Source organism: Oryctolagus cuniculus, chromosome X (genome assembly GCF_964237555.1).
Source record: "Oryctolagus cuniculus chromosome X, mOryCun1.1, whole genome shotgun sequence".
Lineage (NCBI taxonomy): Eukaryota > Metazoa > Chordata > Mammalia > Lagomorpha > Leporidae > Oryctolagus > Oryctolagus cuniculus.
The window spans coordinates 79,625,479-79,642,878 of NC_091453.1; the positions used below are offsets into that span (position 1 = coordinate 79,625,479).

At 39.9% G+C, this 17,400-nt stretch overlaps 1 protein-coding gene across 1 annotated transcript in view; it reads right to left on the minus strand.

Moving 5' to 3' along the window:
* The window catches only part of LOC103351935 (CCR4-NOT transcription complex subunit 3-like), an 83,992-nt gene that overhangs the window by 41,982 nt on the left and 24,610 nt on the right, over window positions 1-17,400 (minus strand). Inside the window, 1 exon segment of the mRNA XM_070066687.1 lies at window positions 3,111-3,235. Within this exon segment, the coding sequence (XP_069922788.1) occupies window positions 3,111-3,235 (125 nt within the window).

Sequence of the window (17,400 nt, forward strand, 5' to 3'; positions counted from 1 at the left end):
AGACCAAAACCAAGAAAGCAATAAGAACACAAGTAAACGGAACTCTCAGAAAATAAGCCAAATTAGTGAAGGAATTCTAGTTAGCTCACTTTCTTTCTTTCTTTTTTTTTAAGATTCTTATTTATTTATTTGAAAGAGTTACACAGAGAAAGAAAAGGCAGAGAGAGAGAGAGACAGAGAGGTCTTCCATCTGATGGTTCACTCCCCAATTGGCCGCAACGGCCAGAGCTGCGCTGATTTAGCCAGGAGCCAGGAGCTTCTTCCAGGTCTCCCATGCAGGTGCAGGGGCCCAAGGACTTGGACCATCTTCTACTGCTTTCCCAGGCCATAGCAGAGGGCTGGATTGGATGAGGAGCAGCCAGGTCTTGAACCAGCGGCCATATGGGATGCCGGTGCATCAGGCCAGGGTGTTAACCCACTGCGCCACAGTGCTGGTCCCTAGTTAGCTCGCTTTCTAGATGTGGCTTGTCCTAGGTACAAATTCTGGCAGTCTGCTGAAGTTTTGAAACTTTACATACCTATAAGATCCTATAGGTCATTCTTCCAAGAGAGAATTGCTTATAGAAATGATACATGATGTGGAGACTCTAATATCCTTATGTCATTATTATTTTTTTAACAGGCAGAGTTAGACAGTGAGAGAGAGAGACAGAGAGAAAGGTCTTCTTCCTTTCCGTTGGTTCACCCCCCAAGTGGCCATTACAGCTGGCACGCTGTGCCGATCCGAAGCCAGGAGCCAGGTGCTTCCTCCTGGTCTCCCATGCGGGTGCATGGCCCAAGCACTTGGGCCATCCTCCACTGCCTTCCCGGGCCACAGCAGAGAGCTGGCCTGGAAGAGGAGCAACCGGGATAGAATCCGGCACCCCAACCGGGACTAGAACCCGGTGTGCCAGCGTCGCAGGTGGAGGATTAGCCTAGTGAGCCACAGCGACAGCCCTTTATGTCATTATTGAAAAACATTAGTCTACTACTGAACTGTTGAGCTAAAACATTGAGAAAGAATCTTTAGGGTCGGATCTTCATTCCAGCTTGCTGTAAATGTTAGAAAGATGCTTTAATTTCTATTTAAAGGCCTTGCAAAGATCAATTTGGTGAGGAGTCCTGGAGACAGCTACAAGAATTTTGCATACTTTCTTTCTATATTTGTAAAGCTGAATAGGGTGGGACACCAAATGGTTTCAAACTTCGAGTTTGGACAAAGGATCCTGTTTGGGGTTTACGGAAATATTATGCAAATTTTCTGTGTCTGAATTTGACTCAAACATTGTTTAGTTATCACCTCATTGATTGTCATGTTGCTATTGTCATATTTAGAAGCAGTCCCACTGAAACACAGCCCTAGAATGTTCATAACACTTCAGATGGTTTGATTGCTGTGATGACTTTGTTCCTTTATGAAGACAGCATTTCTAGGAATAATTTCAAAACAGAGCAGATGAATTGGGTTTGTTGGAAGATAGCTTAAGCTTTTCTTAAGGATTGTGCCAGTACCTGGGAGCCTTCATTTGTCTTTAGTGGATTCTCTATGTACTTTTGTTGGGCATGGAGAAACAAAACAAAACAGAGTACAAAGCATTTACAGAAGATGGATAAAAATAGTACTAGGAGCTTACAACACTAGAAGAAATATTTATTTTCCTCAAATTGGATGAAAACAATTAAAATCATTCTAATGCAAACTAAAAAGCAGCAAGACATTTTTTCCCATACCTTGCTACTGCTGTTACAAGCACAGTGTTAAAACAGTTTTATTAACTTAAATAAACTTCAGTTTTGTCTATTTATTCTGTAACCTGTTCAGGATGTGGGTCACATTTCATCAAGGGATTTATTGCCATTCGAAGGAGGCAGAGTGAGAATTGTTCAAGTCCTTAACTTCTTCGTGGGACTGGAAAGAATTGTAATTGATACGTATTCTTTGTGATTTTGCTGAGAAAGAAGATGTAGTGCTACTTAAAGAAGCAATCTTTTCTCACCACCAGCATCAGCAATGCTGGGCCTGATCCTGTCCTAAAGTAAAGAAAGTAAAATATAATTCCTCCTGACATGGCATTTCTTTTTCCAGGGGAACCAATTTATGTCAGTCAGATGAGTTCTTGGCTCTAATGAGAAAGCATGTTTCACTCTTTTACCAAGGAATAAAATTGAGCTTATAGCTTAATTTTGGGAGGAACTCAGGTATAATTTGATTTTATAAAAATTGTACAAGTGATTTACACACACACACACACACACACACACATAAAGTTCGTAATAGGCAGATGGATCACCTAAGACCAATTGATATGTCATTTAGTCTAGTAGCTTCCTTTTTTTAAAGATTTATTATTTAGTTGAGAGGCATAGTTACAGAGAGAGGGAGAGACATAGAGGTCTTCCATTCTCTGGTTGATTCCCCCAAATGGCCCCAAAAGCTGGAGCTGGGCTGATCTGAAGCCAGAAGCCGGGAGTTTCCTCCAGGTCTCCTATGAGGGTGCAGGGGTTCAAGAACTTGGCATCTACTACTGCCCTCCCAGGCCCTCAACAAGGAGCTGGATTGGAAGTAGAGCAGCCGGGTCTTGAACCAGCGCCTGTAGGAGATGCTGGCACCACAAGCAGATGCTTAACCTACTACGCCACAGTGCTGGCCCCAGTAGCTTCTTTAACTGAATTTCTCAAGTAATATGATATACTGTGTCACAGACTTTACAAAATAAAGAATTCCCTTATGTACCATATTCTTGGTGAATTGCAATCTTTGGATCAACATTTGTGGTTTTATTACACCATTCCTTTGAGCCTCCAGAAAATTCCTGTTCAGGAATGAATAAGTTGCCTTGAAGGATTAACATATGCATTCCAGTACTTGCAGGGCATATGATCAAAATCCACTTTGTTTGATTCGGACACTTAATAGTTTTTCAAGCTATTTATGACAAAGGAGCAGTTTCCCACTCACTTCATATGGCACCACAAAGTTTTCTAAATGCTTAATTTTGACATCTGTATCTGGTTCAGTCTTGGAGCTACATCAGTCTGCGGAATATCTTTTAACTAACATTGTTCTAAATGAAAATGAGAACAGGAAGGTATATATTTTCACAAGACAAGGAGAAAGTGGAGGTCTGCACCAGAGCTTTAATTGTTGTCTGATGGAAGGAGGCCGACCAGAACAAGGTACCGCATTGGCACTAGACCCTGTAGAAGGCATTAGAAATACATTATCTATTTCATAGCGTGGCAGAAAGGCCAGACCCTTAAATGGGAAAGCATGACATGGAAAATTAGTTACTGAAAAACAAAATGAATTTCAGAAATAATATTCGCTATTTTTGAATTCTACATGTCTAAGATTGCAAAAAGTTAGGAACAACTTCTGATGTAGTCATAAATACCCATTGTAAGAGTTTCACAGTAATTAGTGGAAAGCAGAAATACTAGTCATCCAATTTTATAACTTCTGTTAAAACTCTTGTGCAGCTGTTATGAAATTTTAAATTTCTTGACACCTTTGGGCTATAATTTTTCTAGGTTTAAAAATGAAACAGAATTCAGCTTAAACACAAACTAAATGAAAACAATGGAAAGAAATCCTTACGTGCTAGTGTAAAAGAAGTATTTGGGGAGATTCAATTACTGAGTTTGTTGTTTCTGAGCTAAAACATAAACCAGCTGCAGGGACATGATATTCTCCAATAATAAAGAAATATTTTGGAAAGAAAGAATGGTTTCCAATCTTAATGACTGCGGAGCATCTTTACAGAGAAGCATATTAACTTATCATCCCAGAAAATTATCCAGGGGGCAACTTTGATTTAGCTTTACATTTAGATTCCAAAAATGGCAATATTCTGCCACCAATATTAGATAACCCATCCAACTCCAAAAGCTGATGAGATGTAAGGAGAGTAAAATGAGTGTATCTTTACTTAGAGTATTCCACACCATATAGAATATTTTTATGGGTAAATTCTTGAAGCTAGGATTAAATAGATCAAGAGGCAGAAGACCCAACATAGCAGTAGAGGTCTTCAAAGATTGACTTGTGTTCCCTGGATATTTTACCTGACTCTGGGTATTAATGTTTAATATCTGTTCATATTATGACTACTGTCTTAGTATACTTCAATCACCCTGAAAGATATTATTTATGATATCAATAATAATTACTGAGCATTCCAACAAACAAATAATTGAATAAACAAGGGTATTATGACTTCCATGTTTACTTCTAACCTTTGACACAATTTTCTGAGAATTTCATTTTGGTGGAAAGTATGTCCTGTATTGTATATTAAATGAAACCATTTATATTAACAATTTTAAGTAAGGTAAGAAAAAAGGAATTCAGACTTTGAGGCTGAATTACATATACTATCTGGCTCTTCTAGATAGCATTTAGTTTTACCTATCACTTATTTTGTCACACATGTAATCCAAAAGAAATGAATATATAGCAAATGTATTCTCCTACCCATGATTTATAGTTAGGCTACAATTATACAGTAAATGAGTAAAAGAATTGCAGATGGTTGATTTCACATATCTGATGGTCCCAGAGGGGTTGTTGTTAGCTCATATATCAACTAGCAATTTTTCCAGAGAGAAGGAGTAGGGAAGAAACACACATACACATGTAAACAAGCATTGCACATTCTCTCCTTTTTTGCCAAGAAATCAAGTAAAATTTTAGCATTAATTATGGTTGCTTCTCAAAATTTTATCTCAAAAATTCCAACTTTCATGTAGGCTTAGAATATCTTCTCTGTTTAATTAACTCTTATCTTTTTAATTAAATATGCATCCTTTATTCACAGGTGAGCCTTTCTTTATATTTGTCAAAGGAAGAGCTTAGACTAATCCATGGAGATGCATAAGCTCATTCACTAAAGTCTTGTTGACATTCCTAACAGCAACAGAATCTTACTTTAGAAAATCATTAGTGCCTGTTACTCGGAGAAAATGTGTAAAGTATTTGAAAATAATGCGAATTTTACCAGCCTTATATTCCCTACACAAACATACAGTCATTCTTCCTTTTCATAGTTTAATGGTTAGATTTAAGGCCTTGGATTTTTATTAAATTTCCACTTGAAAATACAACACAATAAGGCTGCATATTGGACCCAAATATAGTTGCATTTCCAATCTTCTCCTCTCTGCAGATGTTAGCTATCTTAGATGACAGCATATAGAATAAATGCTGTTACACGGATCCAGGAGAAAGCCATTACATATTGTGGCCTAATGAGCTTAACTATTACGAAGGAAAAAAAAAAACCCCTACCATGGAATTAAGGTCACAGAAACAGAAGGTAGGCTACATGCTGTATGATCCCCACTTTGCCTCCTGATGCCTCTGTGGCTGCCAATAGTAAATAACTTGACACTCCTTCCCCCCAACCCCACACAAATACATCTAACACTATTTCTTTTGAAATATCCCAAACAAGGTCAAATACAAACACATACATATTGAGATAAGCAATTATTTCTGTAATTGAGACTTTATTATTAAACTCATTCTCATTCTTTAACCTCAATTCAACCTTGACTCATGTAGGTTTCTTTTTTTTTTTTTTTTTGGTATCACTTAAAAGAGAATAACAAACTAAAAATGCCTATAGTGGTCCATTCATTAACCCTTTCTATTCTGTCCTGTTTGAAATTCAAAGAACAATATGAGTGACCTGCCTAGATTCTTAACGAAAATTCACAAATATTAATTCTAGAAGAAGATAATTCTTTCTATTATCTTACATTCAGGAATGGCTGCATGATTTGGGGAGTCATGAGCAAAATCATAATGTAGTGTTCCTTACTCAAAAATTGTTAAGACTTTCAAGTTGGCAGCAACAAAGCATTAAAATACAGAAGTGTGGGGGCCCTCTTACTCACTGAGCACTGAACTGCAAAGTAAACAATAAAGTGAAGAGGCAACTGACAGACTGGGAGAAAATATTTGCAAACTATGCAATTGATAAAGGGTTAATATCCACAATCTATAAAGAGCTCCAGAAAACAACAATAGAACAAACAAGAAATAAGCAAGGGACATGAATAGTCATTTTTCAAAGGATTCAAATGGCTAACAGATATGTGAAAAAATGCTCAGGATCACTAGGCAACAGGGTAATGCAAATAAAAATCACAACAAGGCTTCACCTCACCCCAGTTAGAATGGCTATCACACAAAAATCTAAAACCAATAAATGCTGGCAAGGATGTGGGGGAAAAAGGTACCTTAATCCACTGTTAGTGGCAATGCAAATTAGTACAACCATTATGAAAGGTAGTATGGAGATTCCTCAGAGATATGAAAATGGATCTGCCTATGGCCCAGCCATTTCACTCCTGGGAATTTACCCAAACAAAATGAAATCAGCATAAGAAAGAGTTATTTGTACTCACATGTATATTGCAGCTCAGTTCACAATAGATTAGGTATGGAATCAACCCAGATTTCCATCAGCTGAAGAGTGGATTTAAAAAATGCAGTATATAGACGCTATGGACTTCTACTCAGCCATAAAAAAGAATGAAATTCTATCTTCTGCATCAAAATGGATGCAACTAGAAATAATTATACTTAGAGAAATAAGCAAGTCTCAAAAAGACAAATATGTTTTATCTAATATGTGGTAGCTAATATAGAATAGAAAAAATGTATAGAAATGAAGCAGTCACTTTTGGACATGATTGTCATTTTTAGCTCATGTTCATATTCCTGTGGAACTGAGGTCTACCAACTTTTTACTTGTTGAATATTATTAGTGGAGAACTAAAGCTGTGAATATAGAGTGTATTAAAATTATGTCTTTGGGGCTGGCATTGTGGCATAGTGGGTTAGGCTGCTGCCTTGAGCACTGGCATCTCATATAGGCACCGTTGCAAGTCCCAGCTGCTCCACATCTGATCCAGCTCCCTGCTAATGTACCTGGGAAAGCAACAGCAGATGACCCAAGAGGATGGAATCCTACACCTTTGTGGGAGACCAGGAAGAAGCTCCTGGCTCCTGGCTTCAGCCTGGTCCAGCCTCAGCCATTGCAGCCATTTGGGGAGTGAACTAGCAGATGGAAGACCTCTCTTTGTAACTCTGCCTTTCAAATAAATAAATTAAATCTTAAAATATTTATTTGAAAAGCAGAGTTACAGAGAGGCAGAGGCAGAAAGAGAGAGAGAGAGAGAGAGAGAGAGAGAGAGAGAATCTCCCAGCTGCTGGTTTACTCCCCAAATAGCTGAAATGGCTGAAGTTGGGCCTATGCAAAGCCAGCAGCCATGAGCTTCTTCTGCGCCTTCCATACAGGTGCAAGGGCCCAAGCACTTGGACCATGTACTACTGCTTTCTCAGGCCATAGCAGAGAGCTGTATCAGAAGTGGAGCACCTGGGACCTGAACTGGTGCCCATATGGATGCCAGCACTGCAGGCGTCATTACTTGCTACACCACAGCGTTGGCTCAATAAAATAATTAAAAAAAAAAAAATAAAAAGGTTGAATGTCTATGAAGCCAGCCTGATCTAAATTAATACATTATTTTCATGGTTAGTTCTCTTGAATTAACCCATCTGTGAGGTAAACAAAGAAGCTTATATCAATTTCCATTTTTTTCCTGTGAAATTTATAGAATCTGATATTCAAAGAACATGTGTAACCACCCAACAGGTAAAGGATAGAGATGGAGCCATAACTCTGGTCTTCTGACTTCTAGTCCAGGACTCCTTCCACTACGTTGCCTTGTTTTTCTGTGAAAACAGCATCACAAAAAGCATACCTGCCTGTTAATTAGCTACACCTTGGAGCATACAATTCTAGAAGCAATAAGTATTCATAATACATAAAAATTGATAGCTACTTAAAATTCTCGCATTAACTCACCTATTATTCATTCATTATTAATTAAAAAGAAATTAAATGTGCACCCATTAGGCTCAGATGGCCCAGCATTCTGAGTTCCTATGTAAACAAATTAAAACTCAACTTGGAGAAACTGAACCAATCAAAAGTCAGCAGACCTCTAACTATACATTTAATCATTCAGAAATGGCCAGCCACCACTAACTAGGAAATTTGCACTTCAGTCAATCAAATATTTCTTTGTGTTGCTTCCAAGAGAACCCTATAAAAGCTTTCCCCCGTGATCCCTTGGAGGATCACCAAAGTGTTTGCAATCTGGGGTTGCTGACTCATGAATCACTGTCTGCTCAAATAAACTCTTTACAATTTTAATGTACCTAAGATTCTAACACTTTTAAACTAAATCTTGATTGTTCCTGTTCCAACCAATAAATAAACAAAGCAGAGCTAATCTAAAAGCAAAACAAACAACCCAACAAAAGTAACATTACTTTTTCTGACCAGCGTGGTTCCAGGCAATGAAAATCTTTGTGTCCACAGCATTCAGTAAGTGCCTCACAACCTTACCATGAACACAACATTAGAACTTTCTCCTTCACCTGTGTTTACTGTTAGTAATGACAGAATACACTCAATATAACAGCTTATTATTAAAACAATTGTCCTTCTGCAAGAGAACACACTTGCCAACCGTGGTGAGAACTATAAATTACCCTTGTTATTTACCTATTAATTCATTTCTGAAACAGGAAAATAATTAACAAAAGATCATACTGCTTTTCTCCCCTCCCCACTCTTGTCAGTTTATATAGAATCTACTCTTGACTCTGCTATGATTTCTTTCCAATGAACAGAAATTTGCCATAGTAGCCAATTTACTAACTGTCAACTGACTTGCCCAGTTTTTTTTTTTTTTTTTTTTTTTTTTTTTTTTTTTTTTTTTGACAGGCAGAGTGGACAGTGAGAGAGAGAGACAGAGAGAGAAAGGTCTTCCTTTGCCGCTGGTTCACCCTCCAATGGCCGCCGCTGCAGCCGGCGCACCGCGCTGATCCTGGCAGGAGCCAGGAGCCAGGTGCTTTTCCTGGTCTCCCATGGGGTGCAGGGCCCAAGCACCTGGGCCATCCTCCACTGCACTCCCTGGCCATAGCAGAGAGCTGGCCTGGAAGAGGGGCAACCGGGACAGAATCCGGCGCCCCAACCGGGACTAGAACCCGGTGTGCCGGCGCCGCAAGGTGGAGGATTAGCCTATTGAGCCACGGCGCCGGCTCCAGTTTTTTCTTAATACTCAATGTGAATTGTTTCATTCATTATGAAATTTGTTTTTGAGCTCTTACTACATGCAAAGTACTCAATGCATTCTTTTGTCAGAAATCAAAGTCTGCAGGACTTAAAGAAAAACTGCTAGGCTGACAATAAATAAACACACAAATTCAGATTTTTATTTTGCATAATGCTGAAATTTATATTTTTATGTATATTAAATACACACATTTAATATATTATATACAAGTATTTAGAGTTTCAAAATCCCTCTAGTTTTGGGTATTGTGCAGAAGGTGATTTGAATATAGGAAATTTGGGTGAGATTTTTTTTCTTTTTTGGAATAGAGAGGATGGGGAAGGAGGTGCTCCTAGAACTCAAAAAAATTGCTTCTTGAATACAGAATAACATAACTGCTAATAATTTAGTTGAACTCAACTCTCCTTTCAAAAACAATATAGTCTAGTTCATTCATCATGGAGATCAGTTGTTACAGAGAAAGAAACTGCAGAAAGTCCTTGCACAGGGATATTGTGCAGAATGTGCCATACACTAAAAAGCAAAGCTTTGTTCAAATAATAATGGTAATTATTATATTTGTTTTTTTTTTTTTTTTTTTTAGACAGGCAGAGTGGACAGTGAGAGAGAGAGACAAAGAGAAAGGTCTTCCTTTTTGCCGTTGGTTCACCCTCCAATGGCCGCCGTGGCCGGCGCGCTGCGGCCGGCACACTGCTCTGATCCGATGGCAGGAGCCAGGTACTTCTCCTGGTCTCCCATGGGGTGCAGGGCCCAAGTGCTTGGGCCATCCTCCACTGCACTCCCTGGCCACAGCAGAGAGCAGGCCTGGAAGAGGGGCAACCGGGACAGAATCTGGTGCCCTGACCGGGACTAGAACCCGGTATACCGGCGCCGCTAGGTGGAGGATTAGCCTAGTAAGCCGTGGCGCCGGCCAATTATTATATTTGAAATCCCTTTCATTTGCATAACACTTAATATTTTGTAAGTATTCTTGATAGATAATTCTTCCAAATCCATAGGTAAAAGAAATAAACTCCTGGAAGTCCACATTTCAGAGCTTATTTGGGGCTCTAAGGAAAAATGTATTTTCTTCCCTTTACAGTAGGCCATATTCATGTCACTGCCAAGGAATAGAATCTATATACATCCATCTTGTCTGTGTATGAGGGGAAAGGACAGAGCAGGATAAACATTTTACTAAATTTAAAAAATATTTTTTAAATTTGAGAGGTAGAGAGAGAGAAGGTTGCTATCTATTGGTTCATTCTCTAAACGCCCACAGCAGCTAGAGGTAGGGTCAGATGCCAAAGCTAGGAGCTTGGAACATAACTCAATCTCCTATGAGGGTGGCAGAAACCCAATTACTCCAGCCATCATCACTGCTTTTCAGGATCTGCAGTAGCAGAAAGATGGGGACAGGAGCCAGAGTCAGGAAATGAAGGCAGCCAGGTACTCCAGTGTGGGACATGGGAGGTGGGAATCTTCATTTCTCTAGGCTAAATGCCTTCTCGGAGAAAGAAATATGATATTTTATTTTTAAAGTTTTCTCTCTCTTTTCTTTCTTTCTTTCTTTCTTTTTCTTTCTTTCTCTCTTTCTCTCTTTCTCTCTCTCTCTCTCTCTCTCTCTCTCTCTCTCTTTTTCTTTCTTTTTCTTTCCTTCCTTCCTTCCTTCCTTCCTTCCTTCCTTCCTCCCTTCCTTCCTTCCTTCCTTCCTTTCCTTCCTTTCCTTTCCTTCCTTTCCTTCCTTTCCTTCCTTTCCTTCCTTTCCTTCTTTATTTCTTTCTTTGAAAGGCAAGGCAAAGATAAAAGAGAGACAGAGAGAGGGAGCAGGGAAGAAGAAGGAAGGGGAGAGGGAGTGAAGAAGGAGGGGGAGAGGGAGGGATATCTTTCATCCTCTGGTTCACTTCCCAAATGTCCTCAACAGACAGGGCTGGGCCAGGCTACAGCCAGGATCCTGGAACTCCCATCTGAGTAATAGGAATCTAAGTTATTGGACCATCACCCAGTGCCTTTCAGGTGCCTTAGCAAGAAGCTGGATTGGAAATGGAGGTGGGACTCAATACCATGCCACTCCATAATGAGACACAGGCATCCCGAGTGACAGCTTAGCCCACTATGCCACAGTGCCTACCTTGAAAGAAATATTTTAGAGTTGAAAGTATTATTAACTTATACTTTCCAGAGAAATAAAAATTTAGACTGTATCTCTCCCCCTCGCCTGGAATTGGGTAGAAGATTGGAGAAGGATGCTACCTCTTATATTCTTTTCTAGATTAAGCATCTGACTCAAATTCTATTGTCCAAAAAAATTGTTTTTTTTTACATTAAATGCCATAGACATATACACATACAATTATTTGTTTATGTGAAATTTCCCTGGCTTCCTGGCTCTAAGCAGCAGGTGATATGTGGCCTCTCTCTTATCAATTCCCACTATCTAATTAGTGAAAATGATAAGTATGCATTAGGGCAGGCTTAATCTCTTGGGTCCTAAGCTAAATTTATACCCCTCATTCCCTGTACTGGCAAACGTCAATTTTGTCATATTCTTTGGAGATACGGAAACAATTAAATGTCTAGTTCTCATCCTATTTTAAACTAGTCTGATAACCTTGAGAAAATTGTTAGGCCCACCTGTGTCTCAGATATCTATTTTGTTTACTTGTAGCAAAATGAAATTAGTGAAGAATGTCAAAATGGTGTGACTACTGAAAGACACTTTAGAAACTATCTAAAACAGCCCTCCATTTTAGAAGATTACTGATAGTTATGCTTTCCTAAATTTACATCTAGCTTATATTTCAGGCTTATATTCTAGTACTATTTACATTACTTTTTGTTAGAATTTTGAAACATTTACAAAGCCACAACTGCAAAATATTATGCTTAATTTTCAATATATGACTTCCCAATTCTTGTAAGTTCTGCTGATGATTCTGAGGCCCAAGACAGAAATAAATTTATCCATGGTCATGATAAGAAATTTGTACCTCAGCTGCCAAAGAAGAGAGAAAATCAGCCTGGGTTCTTAATAAATTAAAATTTAGGGGGCCAGCACTGTGGCGTAGCGGGTAAAGCCACTGGCTGTTGTGCTGGCATCCCATATGGGTGCTTGTTCCAGTCCCTGCTGCTCCACTTCCGATCCAGTTCTCTGCTGTGGCCTGGGAAAGCAGCAGAAGATGGCCCAAGTCCTTGGGCCCCTGCACCCATGTGGGAGACCTGGAAGAGGCTCCTGGCTCCTGGCTTTGGATTGGCGCAGCTCCGGCTGATGCAGCCATTTGGGGAGTGAACCAGTGGATGGAAAACCTCTCTCTCTTTCTATGCCTCTCCTTCTCTCTCTCTGTAACTCTGCCTTTCAAGTAAATAAATAAATCTTTAAAAAATAAATTAAAATTTAGTAGTGGGTATTTGGCATAGTGGTTAAGTAGCTACTTGGGATGCTTACATCCTTTATTGGAGTGACTAGATTGAATTCTCAGCTCCACTCTTAGTTGTGACTTCCTGCTAATGTATACCTTGGGAGGCATGTGATGATGGCTCAAGTTCTTGTCACTTACATGGGTTTCAGCTTGGCCCAGCCCTGGTTTATGTGGGCACTTGGGGGAGTGAACCAGTCGATAGAAGATTCTCTCTCTCTCTCTCTCTCTCTCTCTCTCTGTGTGTGTGTGTGTCTCCCCCTCCTTCTCTCATCCCTCCCTCCCTTCCAAATAAAATGAAAATGAATAATAAACAAAAAATAGAAAATAAATTAAAATGTAACTTCTAAGATGATTGTGAAAGGAACATTTGCACATAAAAAATGAAACTAGACCTATGGACCTGGGTTTTGTTTCCACGCATTCATTTTCTGTCGCTCCCCCTCTTCGCGGAGGAACGACACAGGACCCTGCGCTGTTCTTTTGTCTGCTCGGCCCTTCCCTGGTTTGCTGCTGGTTCTTCCCGGGTTGGCTGCCCACCCTTCCACCTCCGTGGAAGGGCGGTGCCCCCTGCCACTTTCCCCACTTCCGTGGGGGAGCGGCACACCGCCGGCCGGCTCTCTCGGGGGCTGCTCAGATGTTATCCGGATGTTCCCATTAGATGTTCCTGGTGCATGTTGTCTCTCTCCTCCTTTATAGTCCTCTTCCACCAATCCCAACTCTGCTACCCACACGCCGAGTACGCTGCTCTCCTCCAATCAGGAGCAGGATCAGCTCCTGCAGGTTACTGGTCGAACTGGAGGCAGCTGTGTAAAAGTTGTTTACTCCTCTCCCAGCGCCATATTGTGGGAGAGCAGATGCATAGAATAAGTCTTAATTCCAGTAACTTAGTCTAGTCCGAGTTGCTCCCCACAATTTTCCTCTTGAGAGTGCTACCACTCCATCTTACCACTTCCATGTTGGTCAAAAGGTAGTGATAGTGGGGGAGAGGCTGCTTCCTTTTTATCTTCATAGATGGACAAATTATAAAGAACAAAATAATCATCATAATTTTCTATTGCACAGCTGAAGCCAGGCTTTTAATTTTTTAGTTTTTCTTTCTTTGTTTTATTAATTATTTGATAGGAATTGAGAAGCAAGTGATCTCCCATCTGCTTAGTTCACTAAATTCAGGAATCAGGAGCTCAGTCCAGGTTTCCCATGTGAGTGGCAGGAAAACTACTTCAGGCATCATATTTTCCCTCCCAGGTGGCACATTAGCAGGAAGCTGGAATTGGGGGCAGAAGATTCAGGATTCAAGCCCAGTCACTCTAATATGGGATGCAAGGACCCCAGGCACTGTCTTAACTACTGTTCCAAACGCCCACCCCAAGCTTTGATATTTATAAGATAGGAATAAATATCTGAAGACTGTAGGAAAGAAACAAACTTGAAGAGTAACTTTTTTTCTGAAATCCAAGATACTCATCCTCAGCTTGTCATTTGGACCAAGCTCCCAGAATGCCTCTTTGTAGCCATTGTAACTGCCTTGAACTGGATAAGTTCTTGTTTATTAAGGATTTTGAGAAAGAATGGCCTAAACTGAACTATATATTCCCTGTTGTTGTTGTTGCATAAGAATAATATTGTAAATTTTAGTTTCCTAATATTTGCATTTGCCTCTAAATGATTGAATTTTGAAATGTTTACCTCCTTTAAGAAATATCTATCTCCTACCCCATTCAAGCCTTATCAGTGAGATCAGTACAGGCCATTGTTAGGACTGTATCACAGATCCCTCTTGACCTACTTCTTTCACTTCCCTACACTTGCTAATCTGAAGGTCACTCACCAACAAATTTTTTAAGTATAAGTTTCTACCTCAGTGTCTGTTTCCCAGGTAACTATACCTCAGAGAGGTGGTTCCTGGAATAGTTGAAAGAAGCAGATTCTAAAATGGGATTTTGCAAATGGTGATCTTGCTGATTAGGTAGCAATAGGATCCTCATCACCAAAGGTAAGTGGAGCACTAATAGCCCCTGACACTTATGTAATAATTAACTTTCTCACACTGTAAAGTAGAATAGGATACTAATAGAAGGAGGAAATGGAGCAAAATTTCATGTTTTTGAAAGGTTTATGTGGACTACTACTACTGACAATGGAACTAAATGGTTTTTTCTAAATGCCATTGATTTGTTGGAGAAAGATAAGGACATGCTAACTGTAACTGTTAAAATTTAGATATTAGTTTGAATGTTAAATGTATTCTAGAACCTAATGTGTTAAAGTTTTGACCCCTAAGTCTTATGTTAACAGTACTAAAAGGGTAGATCCTTAAGCCTATTATGGTATTTAGAAGTGAGGCTTTGGGAAATAATTGGATTGGGTTTAGTAATCAGGGTAGATCCCCAATGATTAAATCCTGATGGCTTGATCAGAAATTCTACAATCTGTAAGTGATAATCTCATTCACAGCCCTTCCGTCGAGGGCTCAGATGAAAATACAATCCAAGTATTAAAGGCGCATTTTTAGCAAAGCAAGTGTACAGAGTCTCACAACAAAACCTCAGATTTCTAAACAAGAGGTAAACTACCTAGAATATATACTGACCCCCATGAAAGCATACTCTTTCCCTGAAGAGAAAGGAAGCTATGTCATACACAGGGCCACCATAAAGAAACTGTTAAGGATATTCCTGGGAATGGCAGGATTTTTTAGAACATGGATTTCAGGATTTTAGTTGATAGCCAAAACTTTATATGAGGCTTTAAATTGTCCTGACACAGATGCACTTTACTGGGGGAAGCCTTCTAGAGGACAAGACAGCTGTTAAGAGAAGTTCTAGCACCAGGAATCCCTAACTTTTGAACAAGCCATTCACTCTGTAGCAAAGAAACAGGGGGTAGCTTTAGGTGTACTGACTCAGAAGTTGGGTCCACTTCCACCAGCAGCATCTTATTTTTCTAGGCAATTAGATTCAGACTCTGTAGGATGGATTGCATGCTTAAGGGTGGTTGCTGCAACAGCACTTTGGGTGGGGGAACCACCCAACTGACTTTCAGCCATCCACTTGAAATTCAAACTCCACATCAGATGCAAGGAGTCATAGAAATTAAAGTACATCAATGGATAATAGGAGGATGCCACACAAAATATCAACCTTCTTTGTTAGGCTTACCTGAAGTATCTCTCCAAGTATGCAAAGACCTCAATCTGGCTACTTTACTGTTGACTGAAAGTACTGAAGAACTAACTCACTCCTGTGTAGTGACAATAGAGAAGTTCCATTCTAAGAGACCTGGCCTACAAGAAGAACCTCTGGAAAATCCAGATCTGTGTGATTTACTGATGGCCATAGCTTTTTGAAGGAAAGGGTTAGGAAGACAGGGTATGTCTTAGTGGATTTTATACACGAAATAGAAGTTCAGGCATTGCCAGCTAACACTTCAGATCAAAAGGCGGAACTTATTGCTTTGACTAGAGCATTTCAACTAGGAAAAGGCCAATGAATTAGTGTTTATACAGCCTCCAAATATGCTCTCCTTGTTTTACATGCACATGCAGCAATTTGGAAAAAGGGTGCCTTTTTAAATTTTTGTTAAATTTATTTTTGACAGGTAGAGTTATAGACAGTGAAAGAGACAGAGAGAAAGGTCTTGCTTCCGTTGGTTCACTCCCCAAATGGCTGCTACAGCCCGCACTGCGTCAATCCGAAGCCAGGAGCCAGGTGCTTCTTCCTGGTCTCCCATGCAGGTGCAGGGGCCCAAGCACTTGAGCCATTCTCCACTGTCTTCCCGGGCCACAGCAGAGAGCTGGACTGGAAGAGGAGCAACGGGACTAGAACCCGACGCCCATATGGGATGCCGGCGCGGCAGGCAGAGGATTAACCAAGTGAGCCATGGCGCTGGCCCCAAAAAGGGGCCTTCTGAGCAAAAAACTCTCCTGTTAAAGATGGGGAAAAAATATCAGGTGTTCATCAGGCAGTTCAGGAAACTTTAGACCTGAATGTAATTTATGGCAGGGGATGTCAGAAAGATAGTCATGTTAGCAAAGGAAATGCATTCATGGATAAGATAGTAAAAAAAAAAAAAGATGCTACATAGGAGGTTCTAGAAATAGCTTTAATACATCAGCCTATTAAAAATCACCACTGTATTGTCAGTGCTGTGGCATAGTAGGATGCAGTGCTGGCATCCGATATGAGTACTGGTTCTAGTCCTTGCTGCTCCTCTTCCCATCCCGCTCTCTGCTATGTCCTGGGAAAGCATTAGAAAATGGCTCAAGTCCTTGGGCCCCTGCATCCACATGGGAAACCCTGGAGAAGCTCTTGGCTCTTGGCTTTGAATCAGCTCAGCTCTGGCTGTTTTGGCCATTTGGAGAGTGAACCAGCAGATGGAAGACCTTTATCTCTGTCTCTCCCTCTCTCTATCTGTAACTCTGCCTCTCAAATAAATAAATAAATAAATAAAAATCTTTTTTAAAAAATCACTACTATACTGATCCTGAGATAAAATGGGATCAACAACAAGGTTGTACTAAAAATGTCAATTAGTGCTGGATTTTAGATCATAAGATAATGCTCCAAATGGCTTCTTAATGGACAAATATCAAGGAAATATTTGACTTTACCCATCTAGGAAGAGGATCCCTTATGCAAATAGTTTCTTGGACTTTTTGAGGGAAAGAACTACATACTATTGTAAGGAAGCAACTTATTCCTGTCACCTCTGCAAAATAACCCTGGTGATACCATTGAGAAACTTCTTTGCTCCTACCTGTGCAAAGGAGAGGAATATATCTGACTGGTAGACAGACTTCACTAAGATGCCCTCAGCAAATAATTACAATTACTTACTGGTCTTTATTGATACTTTCACAGGATGGATC